The 19,629-nt window shown below is 34.5% G+C and overlaps 1 protein-coding gene across 1 annotated transcript; it reads right to left on the bottom strand.

The window, feature by feature from the left end:
• Positions 1-3,465: 3,465 nt before the first annotated feature.
• Positions 3,466-19,360, bottom strand: LOC123920800 (E3 ubiquitin-protein ligase COP1). The gene is made up of 13 exons (XM_045973120.1): positions 18,745-19,360; positions 18,384-18,461; positions 16,751-16,906; positions 16,193-16,549; positions 14,368-14,525; positions 8,728-8,793; positions 8,464-8,542; positions 7,058-7,213; positions 6,053-6,151; positions 5,398-5,502; positions 4,837-5,016; positions 4,305-4,415; positions 3,466-4,224 (listed from the first exon to the last, which is right to left on the bottom strand). The coding sequence occupies exons 1-13, from the start codon at positions 19,057-19,059 to the stop codon at positions 4,054-4,056; spliced, it is 2,031 nt and encodes a 676-aa protein (XP_045829076.1). The 5' UTR covers positions 19,060-19,360; the 3' UTR covers positions 3,466-4,053.
• Positions 19,361-19,629: the final 269 nt, after the last annotated feature.

The following is a 19,629-nucleotide window of genomic DNA, read 5'->3' on the forward strand; positions in this document are numbered from 1 at the left end:
CTCTTCTTCACTTTTCATTATATATAGTTCCAATATTCCATTCCCTACCACACATAACTTAACTTCTCAACTAGTTTCTAGGTTTTTTCACCATGCAACACTGTTTCATACAACAAATGGTCACAATGTTCTTCTTTGTCATGGTTCTTCAAGGTGAGGGTTACAATATTCAAGAACAAAGGAAAATGTGGTGAATGTCATGGCGATATCTCTCCTGAGCTTATTCTTCTTACGTTTGTTTTTTGTTTTCTTTTATTTTATAGATAATTTACAAATTTTCTTGACCTTGCAAGTCCGAGATCTTTAATAATCTTGGTCAAGATTATTTGTAATAAATTTAGGTGATAATTTTATACATTAGAGTTTTTTTAATACATCTCATGTATTATTCTCTCTCACTTGAGTTTCATAGCTTATTTCAAGGTTTCTTTTAGCATATAAGTTATTTTAATTTGTAACATCTTTTGTACAACAAGATGTATTAATTATTCCTCCTAAGTTTGAAGGAGTTATTGTAAGGAATTTGTCATAATAAAAAAAGTTATTTAAGGAATTGCTATGTGCTATGTAATTGTTTCGTTTAGAGTAGCTTTGACCTATATCCCCTTAGAGTAGAATCACCTCTTTTACTGAACCTCATGAACTTTATTGTTTTCACTTCTTATTAGTGGATTTTGATTCTGCATTGCAAGTTATACATTATATTATATGGTTACCAAAGAACATTGAGGAAGAAAAACAAATAAAAGAAAGGAAGAAGAAGAAATTAAGTTTTCATGAGGAGAAAATCTAATATATTTTAGCATTTTCAGAAGAAGTAAAAAAATAAATGAAGAATAAGATAATCTAAATAAAAGAAGAAAAAAGTGTTTGAATGGATATTATTGGCCTTACTCTAATCAAGAATAAACTGTTTTTTGTCGTGTCAGAAAAAGATTGTGAACAAAAGAAATCCATGCAAATTCTAGTGTCTATGTGAGTTTTAGTGTTTGTTTTCAGCTCCTTGTAGATCAAATAGCCTATAAATTTGTCAAACAAACATTAAAATTTGTTAGTAATTATATGAAAATATAATTAAATAATATTTACTTTTTAAATTATTAAAAGATGTAATATTTTTTGTGAGTGCAACCAAATAGCGAGTTTAAACTTTTGAGATCACACAAGAATTATTCCATCGTCAGATTACCGGTGAATTTGCCAAAAAAAACCAATGTACCGATTCGCCTCACAATAAATATGCTCAAGCTCACAGATTTTGAGTGTTTCGAAAGTTAGTCATATTGATCACAACGGCAGAATCCTTCTCAACAAGATACGATATTAAAGCCTAGATTACATGTTGATCTAAAAGGACCAAAATCCATAATTTGGCCATATCTAAAGTGAATCAACCAAGGTTACACATAAAACCACGAAGGGTTTATTTGAGAGAGAAATTTTGGAGGGTTTTGAATGAGAGGTTTTTGCAGAGCTAGTCTAAGTTTTAATATATATATTTAAAATTTTATAAAAAATATAATAAAAGAATAAATAATATATATAACAATTCAATCATGCTTCATTTATTTTATAGAAATCTTTTATAGCTTGCTTAATTTAAAAAGGACCTTAAGAAATTGAAATTTGAATCCCCTAATACCACACAAATCGAGAGATCAATATTTCTAAAGTTTGATAAATAAAAAAATTGAACTCCTAAAATTGAAACCGATTAATAAAACTACTACAATATAGATTTTGGCTTATGACTAAAAAAAGAGGACTAATAAATCTTACGAGAATGGTCTCACCAGAATAGCAAGAATTTGCTGATCATGTCCTTTTTTTTGGATAAATTGAAATCTATTATTAGTTCAAGGTTTTCTAATCAATCTACTCCCTCTATGCCAAAATGTAAGATCTGGTTGACTACTACATGTACGCCAATGCATAATTTTGATCACTAATCTCATTGTCTATTTGTAAAAATTATAAAAACTTGATTTTTTTTTTATTTACAATGTTGGCAATGAGGATCGAACCTAGGATCTCCTGCATACTATCCAAGTCCCTCACCACTAGACCAATACTCATCAAAACAAATCAAACAATATTTCATATGTTAATGTTTACATCTATATGTTATTAAAAAAATACAATCAAAACAAGCTAAATGAATAGTACATTTAATCAAAGTATGTCTTATATATTGGGACGGAGGGAGTAGATTTTACTTCGATTGACACTCTAATACAAATCAAAGAAAATAGAATCAACTCATAAGTGATCAATTTATGAAAAGCATTAAAATCAAGATTGATTGAATGATCATAATATTCATACAATTACATCAAATCTCAAACTCAATTACATAATTCAGTTACATCATAATCAAAATCACCTAAAGTACTAATCAAGGGGATTTAGTGACAATGGTGAAGATTGATCTTGCAAGGAGTGAATTAGATCCAAGCTTCATCATGGATCTTCAAAGGTATGGTAGAAAGCTTCAATGATGATGGAAGAAGATGCTTCAGCGGTGGAATAATGGTCAATTTCGTATCAAATTACCTTCAAACAAAATTTCAATTTGCCTTTTTATAGCCGGATCTGGATTTGAAGCTGCGCCACACGCCACTTACCATTAGTTACTACAAAACTCATTTCATTTTTCATACGAAAAATGCTAAATGTAGCGAAATATGTTTTTTTGACTTAAAATGTAGCGAAATATATATCACGAGGATTTCACGAGTGACATGGCGACAGTTTGTGTACCGTTGTATCCACTCTTTTGACTTTCAACTTTTCAATTCCTTTCCTTTCACCGTTAAAAACCAAAAACTTTTTAATTCCTTTTTTCTTTTGTTGAAATTTCCAATTCCCTTTTCACTTCATGATTTTTCCCCTCTCAAAATTTCTTGTCTTTGTTCTTGATTGTGCAACTTAATTACTCGTTCAAATTTCTCTGAATTGATTTCTTTCATATGTATAAGATTCATTAGTTTTTCTTGATTTCTACTAATTTTCATGAAGATGACTGATTCTTTTGACCATTGGAACAGATGAATTTGCTCCTTCACTGCCTTTAGTTTCTTCCATTTTCTTTTACATTCAATTTTTGTTGAAGAAACCTTTTCCCCCCTTGATTTGTTTTCGTTTAGTTTGTTTCTCAATTTGATATCTCTCAATCAGTATATGTCAGTGATGTGAGATTATTAGGGTGGTATCATGATATGTGTTTTGCCATGTTTCATGGTTGTATGGATTAGTCGGCAAAAGCAAAAGTAAAGTGGAGCGGCAAATGGTTGCAATTGCCCAATATATTTTCCTTCGATAAAGTAACAATTTCAATGAAATAAAATAAAATACAGTACATAAATAAACAGCGCGTTCGTGATATAATTTCGTGAAAATCTTGTCGTGATATATAGCAATTCTCTTTTCATACATACATATAGTATATATGCAATATTGAAAAGATTGGAAACCTTGATGAAAAATTGTTAAGAAATTCTTCAAAAGAGAACATGAGTTTCTATAGGAAAAAGAGAAACAGACGAGGGAAAACAGTTTCCTACGAAACCTTACCTTATAATAAACACACCTACACGAAAATTATCTGCTATTACAAATTATGGCACCTAAACAAAAACTACATTACATATTTATTGGTCCCTTGATCTCCGGTTTCTCCGGTTTCTCCGATCCTCCACAAGCTTTTTCTCCGGACGTCCTCTACACCTCTTCCTTGTCTTTCTTATAGTTCCACCATCTCCCAAACCACCACCGCTTCCTTTCCTTTCTCACTTCACCTCTCTCCAACGCCAATTGATCCCTACTTTCCAACCTTTAGTACGTTTTGGCTTTGCCCTAAACTAATTTATTTTAATATGAAGTCCTTAATTGGCAAAAGTTCAGTTTCTTAATTGGTTTATCAGAGTCCTCACCTAATATACCTCATTAAGATCCCTAAAACCTACCATATACACTTAAATACTATGTACAATTTTAATGGTGCAACATGGGAAAAAATAATACCAACTGAGCTTTCTGTTCATTTTTCCGTGTTTATGCAGCAAGCACCAGTACTTTGATGGTGCCTTGACTATTTGCAGTTAGTATGGTGGGGCGATCACTCTTCCAGCATACAGCACTGATGAAGTAAGATCCAGCCTCATCCTCCCCATCATCCATGTCAGGGGAACCAAATCTATGCCAAGTCAAAGGCTTGGAGATTTCCTGCAAAGGGTGATTCAACTCTTTAGTTATTATTAACAAGACAAATGCGAGGGAAAAAGTCCGAATAATTAATCACAAACCTTGTGGTAGACAAATACTTCATTTGTTTCACTGCCACATGCAATGTATTCACTGCTTACTGTAAGACCAACAAAGTTTTTCTCATTTGCGTGTCCTCTGAAAGTACGAACCTGTACACATTTGAATGAAAATGGGGGAAAATATTACAATTTAATAGGTACAAGAATTGTCCAAATTTAAATATTCTAAAGTTTTAGACAGCCTTTAGTCCAAATTACACAATTCCAAACTAATTTTGCCAATTTTAATAGTTTTCAAAACCATATTTGACAAGTTTCAGCCAAAAATTGAATAAAAAAGTGATACCAACAAGCAGGCCATACACAAATACGTATTGATATGAGTGCAATAAGACTGTTATTGGAAAGGACATAAATTATTGGAAGGGACATAAATTCCAGCAGGGAGACTGTTATTAAAGTAAGCAACAAAAGCCAACAGAAATATACAAACTAAATGCAAAATGAATGAAGGATAGTTTGGACTATAATCAAACCTAAGCAATGAATTATTTTGGTTAAGATTACTCACTGGTATGTTTTGCTTCACATCCCATAATCGCAGTGTACTATCTGTTGATGCCGATGCAAGTTCATCGTTGGACAAAAATTTCACGTATGAAACAGCCTTCTTGTGCCCACTGAAAACATGGACCGGTCGGCTAATATTTCTCAAATCATAATAATGAATGTGATGGTCTGCTGATCCAACCTGTAAAAATGATTGACTGAATAAGGCAAGCTAAACATAAAACAGATAAGGAAGATAAGAACGCATAACACTGTTACAGAGAAGGAAATAAACTATACAGAATACATATACGATCAGACACATATGATCAGACATTAAGCCAATCATGTGGATATATAGGACCATTCATTTTAACTATATAAGGTGAATCCTTACAGAAGAACCATTCTTGAGAAAATGTTATAATAATATAAAGCATTTTGCTTTGAAATGCCTAGCAAAGCCACAAGTTGACAGATGACTGATAAATTACAACAAGATAATAAACAAATGGAATCAAATTTTAAGAGAACTAAGTCAAGATATTTCTACTAAGTACTAACTGAATGAAAAGTAACATACTGCAATGTAATTCCCAGATCCAGGATTATACTTCACACAACATATGTTTGCTTTCATGTCTATATTTAGAACACTGGCCTCTTGATTTGTGCACCAAACTTTGACCTGCTCAAAGAATAGACAGAAATTACAGTTAATTTAACTAATCACTTCCAATAATACAAATAAAACAAAATTAGAAAAAGTTACTATTTGATCACCTTATCTACGATGTCATTTCAAGTTGTTGGAAATGCTAAATTGTCTTTATTATGAACATAAACATGATGGCATCCAGAAGAATGCAAAATAAATGTAGTGGTGGAAGAGGAAATGAGAAGACGAAGAAAAGGAGGTACATCAAGCATGGTGAAAGTTGTTAAAAACGGGGGCTTGGCTTAAATTGTAGAAGGCTCTAAACAGAATTCATTCAGATCGTACGATTTGGGAACAAGTGAAAGGACAATTACCATGCCAAGAAATTTGAAATTGTGCAGGTAAATAATGCAAACTCTCAAATCAATAGTTAGAACTAGGGGATTAGACAGAAAAAAAGTTAATCCAATAAGGATTCAGAAATACATTACATATGTTCGAAGTAAAAATATCAGAAGGAAAGTACAGACGCATTTCAGTAAAATTTGCAAAAAACTTTTGAATAAATGTTGTAGAATACCTTACAATCATCACTACCAGATACAAGCATAGAGGGATCTGTTCTGGAAAAATCAACACTCCATGCACGCTTTTCATGCTCTTCATATTCCATTAAACTCTGCCAAAGGAAAGCGATAGTCATAAGAAAAAACTCTGAAAAACATAGCGAGTATATACAGTTAAAACAATTTCAGTTAAATAAGATACCCAAACAGGAGTTCAGATCTGCTCCAGTCTACTTATGCTCCAGTTTTCCAGTGCTTTAACAGATGAGTGGCACGTGTAAAAACAAATAATCAACCGTCCAGATTTGAAATAATGTTGTTTCAGTTTTAATCATTTAATAAAAAAATACAGTGTAAATACAAGAACCCAAACGGCAAAAGCAATGTCACTACAACACTGCTTCGACGGTGAGTACTGGCTCGCCGTTTCCCACCTTCTTATCAAGTTACACATGTTATTTCATCTTCTTGTTCTTTTTTTTTTCTTTCTGTTTTTTTTGTTCCACCATCTCTTCTCTTTCTTGTTTTTGTTTTTCCCAGTTACAGTTACAACCTAAAACTGCATAATCTTGTCATCCCTAAAATTGAAATTCTAATATTACCATAAAACTGATTACAAACAAACAATCTTCATTTTCAATCAAACAATTTTCAATCTTCAAACTTGAAAAGGGGAAAAAATGGCTGCATAGAGGAGGCACCACAATGGTGCGGAGTGGTGAAGGAAGACGACGAAAGGAAGAAGAAAAGAAAGAGAGAAGGTGAGATGTAGAGGTAACAGAGAGATGTGATTTGGAGATGGAGAGGAATCTTAAAATTGAAAGGTAGAAGAAGAATGAGGTTATCGTCTATGAGAAAAGGAATCTTAAATTATAATTTAATTTTTCCTTTTCTAATCTTAACCGTTGATTATTTGTTTTTACACGTGTCACTCATCTGTTAAAGGCACTGGAAAACTGGAGCAGATCTGAACTCCCCAAACAATACAAGAAAAACTGTCCATTTGAGTTCAGAATTACCTTTCGAGTGGCCACGTCCCAAACGGTCACAATTCCTTCATAATCACTACTAGCTATTTGATTCTTAGCATATTTGTTCCAACTCAAGCAACTAAGTTTTGAACGTGTGGTCATCTCGACAACAGGACAATGAGCATCTGTAGGTTCATTCACAACCTGAAAAGCAATAAAGTAGGGAATGGTCGTTTTTTTATTAGTTTCGGCAACATTACAAGAGTGAGGCTGGTAGGGAACTAGATAACTAGAAAAATATAATTCCAAAAGAATAAACTAGAAGAACACCAGTTAGTGTATTATTAAATACTCAAGGAATATTTACAGTGATTTGCAGAGCTTGGAGCATCTACAGAGAGGATTTCCCCCCTGTCCACGTAACCACATGTTGACCAAAATCCTCTCATAGGTCTGTTAGTTAAGAAACTTAGTTATGTTAAGATAGTTGGAAGAAACAAATAAGGCATGTTGCCTATAAACGAGAGGGGGTTGAGACATAGGTCAGTCAATTGGTGAGAATTAGAACGATAACTAGGGAGAGGCCGTGCATCTCTCAGTTACTTAAAGCAATACAGCAATTGCATCCACTTCTCCCAACCCCTAACCCAGCATTGCATCATTTTCAGCGTTAGACTCCATCAGAAACCCTTATTACTAGGTTAAGGTATTACAACCAACCATTCAACCAAATATTATGTAGTGATACAACTGCTTCCTTTGTTTATATAGGTCCACTTATTATTAAATAATTCCACGCAGATGGAATGGAAGTAAATCAAATATTACATGCTTTTTTTTAAAGCAAGTGAATCTTTCTAACTCTTCAATTTTATCCTATAGTTCATTTGTCTCTTGAAGGATTACTAATGTTCAGGCAAATGTTGAGAATCCAATTTTGGTAGCTTAATTAAAGATGATATATTGGTTAAGTTAGGATGAAAGTAAGCACTTATAAAAAAATTAATTCATAATTCATAAAAAAAAGTGATATATTTTATACCAATCAAGTGATAAGAACAGTCCCCACTGCCACCAAAGGAAAAGTTGAATCATGGAATGGATTCTATTATATTAGGAATTCTCTTGATGTAAAAATTGTGTCTATCTCTATTCATAAACATCCACAACATTTGATAGGATCCCATCTATTTAATGTCTATAATTAAAGACATAAACACAATTTTCGCGTTTCAATTTTCAAATGACAAAGTAATGTAATGTTTATAAGTGGATCTATCTCATTGAAGCATAAGCATTTATCAAATTTATCAAATAATCTATATATAAGCACAATTACACAAATGTTACTCACCCATCAAAAGAGAAGGAAGTAAAAATGATATTAAAATCAAAATAAAAAAAAATAAAAAATAAAAATATTAAAATTTTAAAGTAAATGTCATCCATCTTACCGCAGAAAAATCAAAAACTTTAATTCGCCGGGAAACTCCAGCAGTAGCAAACAAATCGTCATCACGGTCAAACTCTATGCTGCAATACACATAGTGAATCCGTGTGTGTATTCAGTGAAACTAGTATTCATTGACAATTAAGTACTTGAGTAAAAATATGAATGTGACCACACAATTCATTTCATCAACCCAGTGTCTGACTCCTCCACCTTGAAACCAGATGAATACCAATAGTTCAATGCGCAATTTCATAAAATAACTCACCTTGAAACGATGTTGGCTGAATGAAATATATCCCCATGTCTTATTTCTGCAATGACTCTCAATCGGCTGTTTCAATAAAGCAAAAATGTTGAAGATAACTGTATATTGCTAACTCAGGAAAATATGAATTGTTAGAAATCCCGAATGGAAATTGAGAAAGGAAAAAAATGATTTTATTGACCGATTGAAATTGAACATAACAAGGAGAACTATCCTCCAATGGTTTTCCCTTCATAAAGCATATTGAAATTATAGGGTTTAAGATAAAGAGGTAAGAGGAATAATAATAACGACTTTGCATCTTAGATTATCACATAGATTCACTTAATACATCTTAGATTATCGCATAGATTATCTCTTAAGATCAGTTTCCATATTTGCTTCCCTATTTAATTAAGAATTGGTGTCTTAGTATAAATAAGGGTCATTATTTTATTATATTTTGTATCAAACCATTATAACAATTCAATTTCAAAGTCTTTCCCTCTTCTTCCTTATCTAAAATCGTATAACTTCAACAAGATATTTGGGCTGTACTATCCTCCATGACCTGTCCCACCACTAGTTAGCAGCCAGCCAAATCTAATGCTTCAGACTCTACTATAATAATTGTATTCAAAATTCTTTTGTGACCATCGATGTCATTGTCCGCCGTCAAGGAGGAAGACCCCTTCTAATTTTTTGTTGGGTATCTAAAGTGACATAGTCCACAACAAGTTGGTACAAAGGCCACCAATGGATTGTTCCCTCAAGCACTATCGCCCGTGAGCTTCACATGAAGTAACACACATCCATACAAAAGCTTCAAGTGCATGAGGGCACACCACCTCACTACTCTCCATCTGTCATGCCGCTAGTGAGGTTTTGTTTATTGGCCCTTCCTGATTCTGTTGAGACGCTTTTATCTTATGGGTCACATTTAAATTTAGATTTGTTAGCGCTTGGAACTCTTACGACGCCTCCATGTGATCTCTCAGACCTATCATTATTCTTTCTTTTACCTGACCTATGATTAGACATACAATGAGTTTTCATTTGTGGTTTGGCATTGTTTTTATTTTAGTTGCGATTTTATCGACGTTTTTATCTCTGTTGTAATTTGATGCTTGTTGTCGCAGGTGTGGTTTTGCACCTTTTTTTTTTATTAAATTGTTGTAGAGATGAGAGTTTCTGGTTCTAGTCAAGTCAAAGAAAAAGATGATGACACCAATCCTCAATGTTACAAAGATAAAAATAGTAGATGGTAAGAGTGGAGATTATGAAATTAAATGTAATACTTGTGATTTAACCTTTAATGGATAGTACTCTAGAATAAAGGCAAACTAGTCAAAGATTACAAAGAAAGAAAGTTAGAGCTTCTGTCAAAAGATAGCAAATGTCAAACTTATATAGTTGAAGATAGACAGTGAGGCTACATTAGGAGTAGAAAAGTTAAAACAAAATCAGTCTCTTTGCCTCTGGGTTCTGATGAACAGCATGATTTCTTAGTTCTCACTAATGGATACAAACATTGTGGGTGTTTCTCCAGAATTAGAGAAAGACATCAACTTTAGAAAGTGTTTATTTATATGCAAGGTAGTGTGACACACTGACACTTGATTATGAGATAGTTCCGATGTTTTGCTCTTGCCTTTTTTATATATACTCTTGCAACCTTTTCCACAGTTACTGTGTGGGCCACCATTCTCATGCACATTTTATGATGTTGATCTTTTTATTTTTGCAATATCCAGTTCCAACACTGATTTCAATTGCTCCAAATTGGTATTTGATTACAAAGAAATAGCGAAATCCTATTGAATATTTGAATTACAAATTTGCAAAACTTTGAGGGTCTGCAACCACCCTGTCTTCAGATCCCAGTTATCTAAAATTCATTGGGTGCCTTCCATCTACTCCTTTTTCTTTATATACTGATAGTTATGACAGATTTATAAAAGGAAACGTGGGCAAAAGGATACAGCTAATCATTCCCTTATAGGATTGTTTCCTTATTCAGCGAGGGAAGAGAAAGTAGATTGGGATCTGATTGATTAAATAGCAGAATGTTCCCTGCCATTGTTTTTTATGCATGATTTGAGTGGTGAACTTTACCCTAGGAGAGCTAAGGCCTCTCGAAGTGTCTCCTTTATCATTTACAGCTTATTTCCTTTCATTTTAGTCTTCTGTTTGTATTGTGAGCTAGATCCCACATGAACTCTAGCTATTTCCAGCAATAAGAATTTCTATTCACTACTATATTCTACTATTTTATTTTATTGATCAATGTTCAGTCGTAATCGAGATCGAGTCCTATCAATTGGTATCCAGAGCCTTGGTTACAATCCAAAATCCAACCATCAAATAGAGAAACGTGTTGATGCATTAGAACAGAGGATGAGCAAAGCTGAAGTTGCAGCTGAGCAGCTTCGTCAGTTGGTTCTAGAGCAACAAGCACGGCCTCAGGTCACGTTGGAGCAGATTAGACTGTTGGTTCAGGAGGAATTTCCTCGTCATAACCGTCCTCGGGGTTGACCACGGAGAAGAGTACACCACTACGGCGAAGAGGACGAATGGAGCGATAATAGCACGTGGTCGTGCAACTCACGATCTCAACCACAACAAACTGATGATGGTAACAATCAAAGTTTCTACGGTGTCAAAGAACGAACTCACCTGAACAAATCTGAGTTTCAGCCTGAAACAGTAGTGATGAAGTTGTCTGAAACTACAGTTAAGGTTGAGACTGAGAAGATGAGGGTGCTAAGTACGGTGGCGGAGAACAATTGTGTACCTAGACCAGCTTTGCAGCCTCGAGCACCATCGCAGAATGCCGCTCGATCTACGGCGACGCTAGTACGGCGAGATTCGCCGGCCAAACCGCCCAATTCTGATTTGCATGAACGAATCTCTGCAAACACCGATATTCAAGGAAGAAAAGAGCAAGCGTGGGCAGGAATAGAGTTATTGGGCTCAGTTCAATTTAATGATAACAATTGGATTATGAAAAAGGAGGAGGTGGGTACGGTTGATTATATGAATCGGAAGGTGATGGAAACATGTCAGTGCTTCGTTTTAGGTGAGTTGGGTCAAACTCTTGATCTCATGGACCTAGTCCAATGTTATCATATAATTAGTGTTCAGGAGAAAAGGTTTTGTGATGGTATGACTTTGTGTTGGACAATTTTGACTCATCTTTTATCACCAAATGATGATTATTTTGTGCTGCAAGGTGGGGGAAAATTACATGGGAATGCTCACTATGCTGAGAGAATGTATGAATACATGGTTATGCTAACTATCCAAGTAGACGATGATCTGGTAAGAGGGTACACAAAGGAGGTTGAAGTTATGCTCCATGAACAATTTATCTTTGATAACTTGCTTGAATTCATTCGAAGTCTTAAAGAATTTGTGGATCCTAGGAATACTACCAAATTTTTGAAGTTCATCATTCTTGTTTTGAATGGAAGGAACAATATCAGTACACTTATTCATTCATACAATGAACTGTTACATGGAAGATATAGAAAGTGGTTTTCTTATGTTGCTGGAAAAGCCTATAGCATATGCCCTTGATCCTTTAGATACTTCAATGGAGGTTTTTATTTTCTTAGCTGGACCTATGATTGATTATGTCCGAGCTTCAGTGATTTTGAAAGAGAGCAACTGCAGGTTGTCACCTAGAGACAGAGTGAGTGAAGTTGTCCTACAGATTCGATTGTTTGAAGCTGACTCGACAAGTTTTCAACAGTGGGACCCTGGGAAGGAACCAATTTTGGGAAGTGAATATGGAATAGATCAGTGGCCTTTCTGCATTGCATATGCACTTGTTCTTTGTTATATTTTAAGGCTCTCAAAGCATGAAAACTATAAGTTCTCAAAGATAATTGGAGGGTTAGGGGACATGTTGATCACTACCTTTGAATTCCAAGCAGGGGTCAACTTTTGCAATCAGAGTTGTCTCCAGAAAATTCTGTAAATAATAATATTCAGTTCAATATTTAAATCTTCAAAGAACACTACCCAAGTCATGGTTTCAAAGGAGGTACCAAGATCACTAGCTTCAATCATAATTTGGAAGGATAAGTTTGTGCTTAAATTCCTTGATTTCTTGCAAGCTGTTGATGCCATGTTCATGAAATCCACTACAAGTGACAAATTTCTGACAACATTCTTAATGTTTACTTGGAATCTCAGTGTTTGCTACCTAGAGGGGTTGTTTCATTTAGCCATTGTGAAAATGGTGGTATTAAATTCATCAGTGAGGATAATACCATGGGACCTAGGAAAATTCAATGTTTTTATGGCTAAAGTTGCTTGTGATTGTGAATGCTATTGGAGAAATTATCTTTCAATATATTGTTTGCTTAATTGGGTCTACGGAAGAAGGAATCATTTCCAACCTTTACCAACTGGTTTGAATGAAGAGTCGCAGCTGGAACCAGAACCTAAAGAAGCGTTAGATACTCGAAGGAACGACCAAGGAGAAGTGGAAGTTTTAGTCAAATGGAAGGATTGCCTGAATTTGAAAACTCTTGGGAGATAGCCGACAAGATGAGAAAAGAGTTTCCCAGATTCCTCCTTGAGGTCAAGGAGAATTTTGAAGGGGGAGGTATTGATAGTAATGACAGATTTATAAAAGGAAACGTGGGCAAAAGGATACAGCTAATCATTCCCTTATAGGATTGTTTCCTTATTCAGCGAGGGGAGAGAAAGTAGATCGGGATCTGATTGATTAAATAGCAGAATGTTCCCTGCCATTGTTTTTTATGCATGATTTGAGTGGTGAATTTTACCCTAGGAGAGCTAAGGCCTCTCGAAGTGCCTCCTTTATCATTTACAGCTTATTTCCTTTCATTTTAGTCTTCTGTTTGTATTGTGAGCTAGATCCCACATGAACTCTAGCTATTTCCAGCAATAAGAATTTCTATTCACTACTATATTCTACTATTTTATTTTATTGATCAATGTTCAGTCGTAATCGAGATCGAGTCCTATCATATACATCTCAACCTAACTTTCTATCCAAGTAACTAAGTTTTCCAACCTCAATTTCGCTACACTAGTTTTCTGAGATATTGTTCGCTTCGGGTCTTATGTAAGCCCTCACAGTTGTCTTTATAGTTAAAAGGCGCATCAGTGGGTTGAGGAGTGTGCACGTTTATAAACTACCTATAGCCACAACTCCCATGCAATGTGCTATTTTCTGGTGTACCAGAACAGTAGCTCTCCAATCGATGATAAGGGGCTAAACGGACTGTCAGCCCTCATGCGTGGCTTAGGTATTGTCCACAAGTTTGTTGCATCGCTATCCTAGGTATTGTCCGTTTTGGGTTTATGTGTGCCCTTAGGTTTTATTCTGAATTGAAAGGCACCTCCGTGGATTGAGGAGTGTGGGTGTTTATAAACTAGACTTAGCCTGAGAATACCAAGCAATGTGAGCCTGTTTGGCATTTGCTCAATTTATACAAAATGTAATTTTTAATACATTCTTTCTACAACCCTATTTCCCACATTTATCAAATTGATCTGCCTCTAACTAACTATATGCCCTAACTATTCCTAACTACTTTGATTCCATGAAAATGAACTTTTTCCCTCCTATTCCAACAATATATGAAATGATAGTTCAAATGACACAAAAAGACAGAGTAATACCTGTAGCGTGTGAAAGTTGTCAAGACTGACTGAAAATCATCAAGACCACCACTATAACCTTCTCGACTTATGAGATTTGTATCTCTTTCTTGTTGGCCATGTGGCTTATCTGCAGCCTGCCGTCGCTTTTGTAGATAACATTCTTGTAGGTCATTGAACTGGACCAAGGGAAGGAAATCAGATGGGATTTATAGAGGGAGAGAATAAACCAAGAATATAGATGTAAATTCAGTAATAGAAACAATAAAAGGCACCATAAACCAAAAATGCTTGGGAAATTCAAGTTGCCAGACAATAAAGAACACATAAGAAACATAAAAACAGAACCAAATTTTGAATTTGAGACAGGTATTTGCTCTTCATAAGTAATATGGTGTCTGCTACATTTCTATGCAAAGTTAATTTAAATGCTTTTTGTTTCATGGTTATTTTGAAGAAATTTTATTGCAGTAAGTCTGCAAAGGTTTTGAATTATAGTCTATGGCCCTTAAATATATTCCATAAATCAAGGGTCATGCTAACTGGTGCCCCCGGGACACTGGTTAAGAAAACCAAAAAAAGAAAGTTTTGAATAGAAAATAACACATTTTAAACTTTTGAGGAGTTGACTGCACAAACTCCAATGCCAAATTACTATTTTTGCTCCCTTAACCAGTGCCACGGGGGCACTGTTTAGCATTTTCCATGTACAAGCACTAATCTGTTTATATAGGCTATTCTAAACCTAATGGGCCTGACTAATGGTGTAATGGATCGAATATAAATTACTATAATAATGCATATAGCTTAGCTTGTTTTAGTCAACAATCTGATAAGAATGCAATTTCATTTTCATCTTAGAGTGTGATTCCTAGATCTTCATTTTTCGAAATCTCCCTTTATTTCCTTAAAATTTAAAGTATCCAAAATCCAAATTTGCTTCCTGGTTGGACTTCTTAATATACTTGCACAATTCAAAATCATTCTATTGCATATTTTTCTGGCCTTCATCCACAAATAATCAAGTTACACTCCAAAGAAATAGATCATAGTATCACCATAATGAATGTGCTCTATGAAGCACGTACACTTCTCGGATTAGCCATGTCCTGGTGTCGGACACGCGTCGATGTCCAACACCGACACATGATTATATTGAATTATATTATTTTCTCAAATTATCGGTGTCGACATGTCAGTGTCTGGTATCTCTGTTTGTGCATGTGCTTCATAAATTGTGCTTGTCACCCATTTGTGTACAAATCATCCCCAGTATCTACCCTAACATATCTTTAAGGATGTTAGAATAAATTAAAAATATCTATACACATTATTATGTTAAGAGTATCTTGGTTTATCTTTTAGAATCGGCTTCCATATTTCTTTTCTTTTTTCATTATTTTGTCCCATATTTTATTAGGACTAAGAGTACTGTATTAGTATAAAAAAGGATTAGTACTATATTTTATGTAATAACATCAGAAATATTACTCACATAATCGATATAACTTTATTATTCTAAGTATTCCTTTACCTCTCTCTATAACAAAAGGTTATGACAGATAAACTTAAAAAAAAAAAAAAATAAATATATATTTTCTACCATTTCTAATGTCTACTAACTTATTTTAGCCTTAAAAAAAAAAACTTATTTTAGCCTTCACATGTCCTATTCAGATAATATCAGAAGCTAAAATCTTATATTTCACCAGAAATACTAAGTATGTCATGTCATGAAACACTATTTTGCTGGCACAAAGCTTTTCTAAACAGCCATTAAAATTTCAAAAACCAATGCGCATAGAAATAAAATAAATTCAAGCACAGAAAATTAAACAAATATAACCTGTGTATGCACCCTCTTCTTTCTGACTAGAGCAAGTCCCGATTGATTTATATACTGTGAGTCTGATCCACTAATGGCATCTCTTCTCTGGATTCCAATCCCGTGAGAGCTGATTTGTGACTTTCCATCATTTTTCTTAGTATGGCTTCCTGACGATAACCCTCCTCGAAGATTTAAAGGACTGGATGCAAGGCCACTGCTGTTCTTGTCCATTGATGAATACAAAGATTTTCTTCCACCAGAATCATCAAGCATTCGCAATTTCACAGAGTACCTGTCCCGAGCACGATATAAGTCCATTCTATGTTTCTCCACAGCACCAATGTCCTCCTTTATGAACTGGAGATCAGTTTGCACCTGCAGATGAAAGACGAATTGGTTGCTATAAGTAGCAATAAACGTAACGAATAAACTTGCGGAAATGTTTTTATTTTTTCATTCCTATTTTCATTAATAATTACAAAAAACTTTTACATGTTTTTCAAAAACCAAATAGACTCTTAGTTGCTGAGAAATGATTTAGTCAAAAATAAAATAGATAGATTGCATCCAGCATACCTCCTTCAACTCATCAACTTTTTGCTTGCGTAAACAATGCAAAAAATCTAACAATATTTGCATATTTCTCTCAGCTTCTTCTTGTTCCATTTTTCTTTTCTTCTCAGAAAGGAGTGACAAAAGGGTGTCAAGCTCCTTCATTGTCACTTCACAACCCTGTTTCAAGATTCAAAAAATTTAAAAATAAAATAGATATCACAGACAAACTAAAGCATCAACAAGGATCCACAGATTACACAATACAGAAATATGTAAGTCTAACAATAGAGTAATCTTCAGAGAAAATGTTGTCTGAATTCAACAAAGCAAATAAACAGGTAATCAGCAATAAAATTAAACCCCTTTCATAAAATAAATTAGACAATGAAATCTGACAAGTGTTAAACTAATATTTTTGGTCCTTGATCTAATTGCATATACATTATACATAATAAATACGTGAGAATTATAAAACATTAATTTTGTTAAACACCAGCTCTGGTGGGCCTCTGTTCCTCTTCCATCTTCTGCCAAGTAATTTCATGTTCCAATATACATTAAGGGATGCACCAAGTAGAGGATTGTGTTATTGTGAGAGATCAGGGGAATAAGTGATGGGCATTGCATCAAAATGAACAGTAATGATAGATTTACGTTAAAAAAACTACACGGAGTTGTCGGAATGATGGGTCTCGCGTTGGTGTTCTTCTCACGGTTGGGCAAAAGTGGTCTGGTTAGTGGTTACATTTGCAATCGCAGTTATAGTAGAGCACGCTCTGCTCCAATAACCCAACCAGATTCACAATCACAAGCACAGCCACCAAGAACCCCCCACACACAATTCAGGGGAACACCCCATAACTATATCCATTGTCCACTATGCACAGTTTTTTGTTTTTTTATTTTACATTTTTTTTCCTTTAGATTGGATCCTATATAGTCTCTGTCAATCATAAAAGATGGTAAAGGAAAAATTATGGAAATTGTGGTATTTTTAACATTTAAGAGATGCACTTTCCATTAGAACAGAGAATGAAGGAACTTGATGAGATGCACAGTCGGTGAGTACAACAAACTTTAATTAGAGGCCAAGAACAGGGGAACTATTAGCATCATTCTCTTTTGTTATGTTTTCTGAAACTTCAAACTTCCGTGTAGAATTATATTCATGATTTAATGAAACATTCACGATCAGCAGCCTACTATTGCTTCGTCACGAAAAATAAAAGAAAAACAGCCTACTATTGCGACAAATACCTCTCATTGCAAATTAGCATGGTAAACAAAGGAATCACAACAGTTAAAAGTTTATCCAGTTTTGTTTAATCTCCCCTTGTTAAAACCCTACATATAGGTATCATGTACAATGAAGCACTAACACGGATACCAGTAGTAATTTGAAAAATGGAAGTCACTGAATGCAACCGCATGCATCAGTGTCGTGTCTGACACAGGACTTGGACTCTGAAGTGTCGATGCTACATAGCTCATGTATTCCACATTGAACTCAAAACTAAATACTCATATTTTTGAAGTAAAAGTAGTAGCAACAGCCAACAATGAACTATTAACTAACCCGAGGTCTACCATAACAAAAGTATAGGTCACCGCCAAACAAATTTCAATCCAAAACAAGTACAAAAGTACAACCAACCTTTTGTATCGCCTGGCGGAAATGCTCCACAGGAGAAGCAGTCTTCGATATTTGACGATCCGACGTCTTTTTTAGTAGCTACAAATGTTGTACAGAAACCGTTTAGCAATGAGCTGCATTTCGAAGTAAATCAATTCAAGATAAAATTCATGCTCACTTCACCAAAAAAAAAAAATCATGCTCAAGTTAATTCAGTTACATTCGCAAAAAGTTGTTACGAAAAGATCTCGAAACCTAATCCATTCATAAAACATCTAGTTTCTTAAACCTTAATCTAATCTCAAAACTTAAAACATCAATTAAACTTGCTAAATCACTAGACGAATTCCGAATTGCGAACTACGAACTATGAATTGCGAACCTTATCGAGCAAGAAGTTAGGGAACAAGTTACTATTCGTGAGGTAATGACCACAGCAAGGACAATCACTTTTGTTACGAAGATGAGTAATGATACACATGTAACAGAAGCTATGACCACAAGCAGTTAGGAACGCGTCTTTGATGATCTGCATACAAATCGGACAGAGAAAGTCTTTATCTAGCTCCGACATGGTGTTGATCGGAAAAGTATCACCGGCGACGGCGGTTGTCGTGGTGGTGTCGGTGGAATGGCGTTTTGATGGTTCAGGTTTTACTACTGCAGGTACAAGAGGTCCTAAGGAGTGTTCTTCCATTGATGAAGATGAGGTTTTGTTGAGAGAGAGAGAGAAATTGAAATGGTTTTGATGCGTGTGGTGGTGATTGATTTTGGTTTTGTTTGTGTGATGAGAAGAAGAGAGTTTAGAGTGGGGAAGAAGGTGGGTCCAGTAACTGTGATGTTGTGAGGGTGAGATAATTCCACGTGATTGTGATGCTTGATGTTTGATGCTATAAGCCACATCACAAAACGCTGGCCTTATGAACTAGTAGTACTATGAATAAATGAATCAAATGAATGAATGAATGAAAATATAAGTTATAATCCAGTAAAAATATAAGCAATAAGCTAGTAAAAATGATAAGTTATATAAGTTAGTAACTGTGAATAAATGAATGAATGGAATAATAAGTTATAAGTCTGTAAAAATGAAAAAAAAAAGTCTCAAATTAATTATGAGTGAGAAGAATGTTTGATTTATAAAAAAATGTGATCATTAATTTAATACCTTAAGGTTTTTTATCGAGAAGTGATGTCTCTATTTTTTGTGGCCTTGGAGCATTATCATGTTGTTTCTCCTCAGCTCCTATGAATTCTCCAACAAATG

The sequence above is a fragment of the Trifolium pratense genome, linkage group LG4 (assembly GCF_020283565.1).
Source record: "Trifolium pratense cultivar HEN17-A07 linkage group LG4, ARS_RC_1.1, whole genome shotgun sequence".
NCBI lineage: Eukaryota > Viridiplantae > Streptophyta > Magnoliopsida > Fabales > Fabaceae > Trifolium > Trifolium pratense.

Excerpts from the sequence above, each read along its gene's own strand:
- LOC123920800 (XM_045973120.1), bottom strand. The coding sequence starts at position 19,059 with ATGGAAGAACACTCCTTAGGACCTCTTGTACCTGCAGTAGTAAAACCT. Across the intron at positions 14,526-16,192 it reads AGAAGAGGGTGCATACACAG|TTCAATGACCTACAAGAATG; the intron begins GTTATATTTGTT and ends CCCTTGGTCCAG. Across the intron at positions 8,543-8,727 it reads TCAGCCAACATCGTTTCAAG|CATAGAGTTTGACCGTGATG; the intron begins GTGAGTTATTTT and ends TGTGTATTGCAG.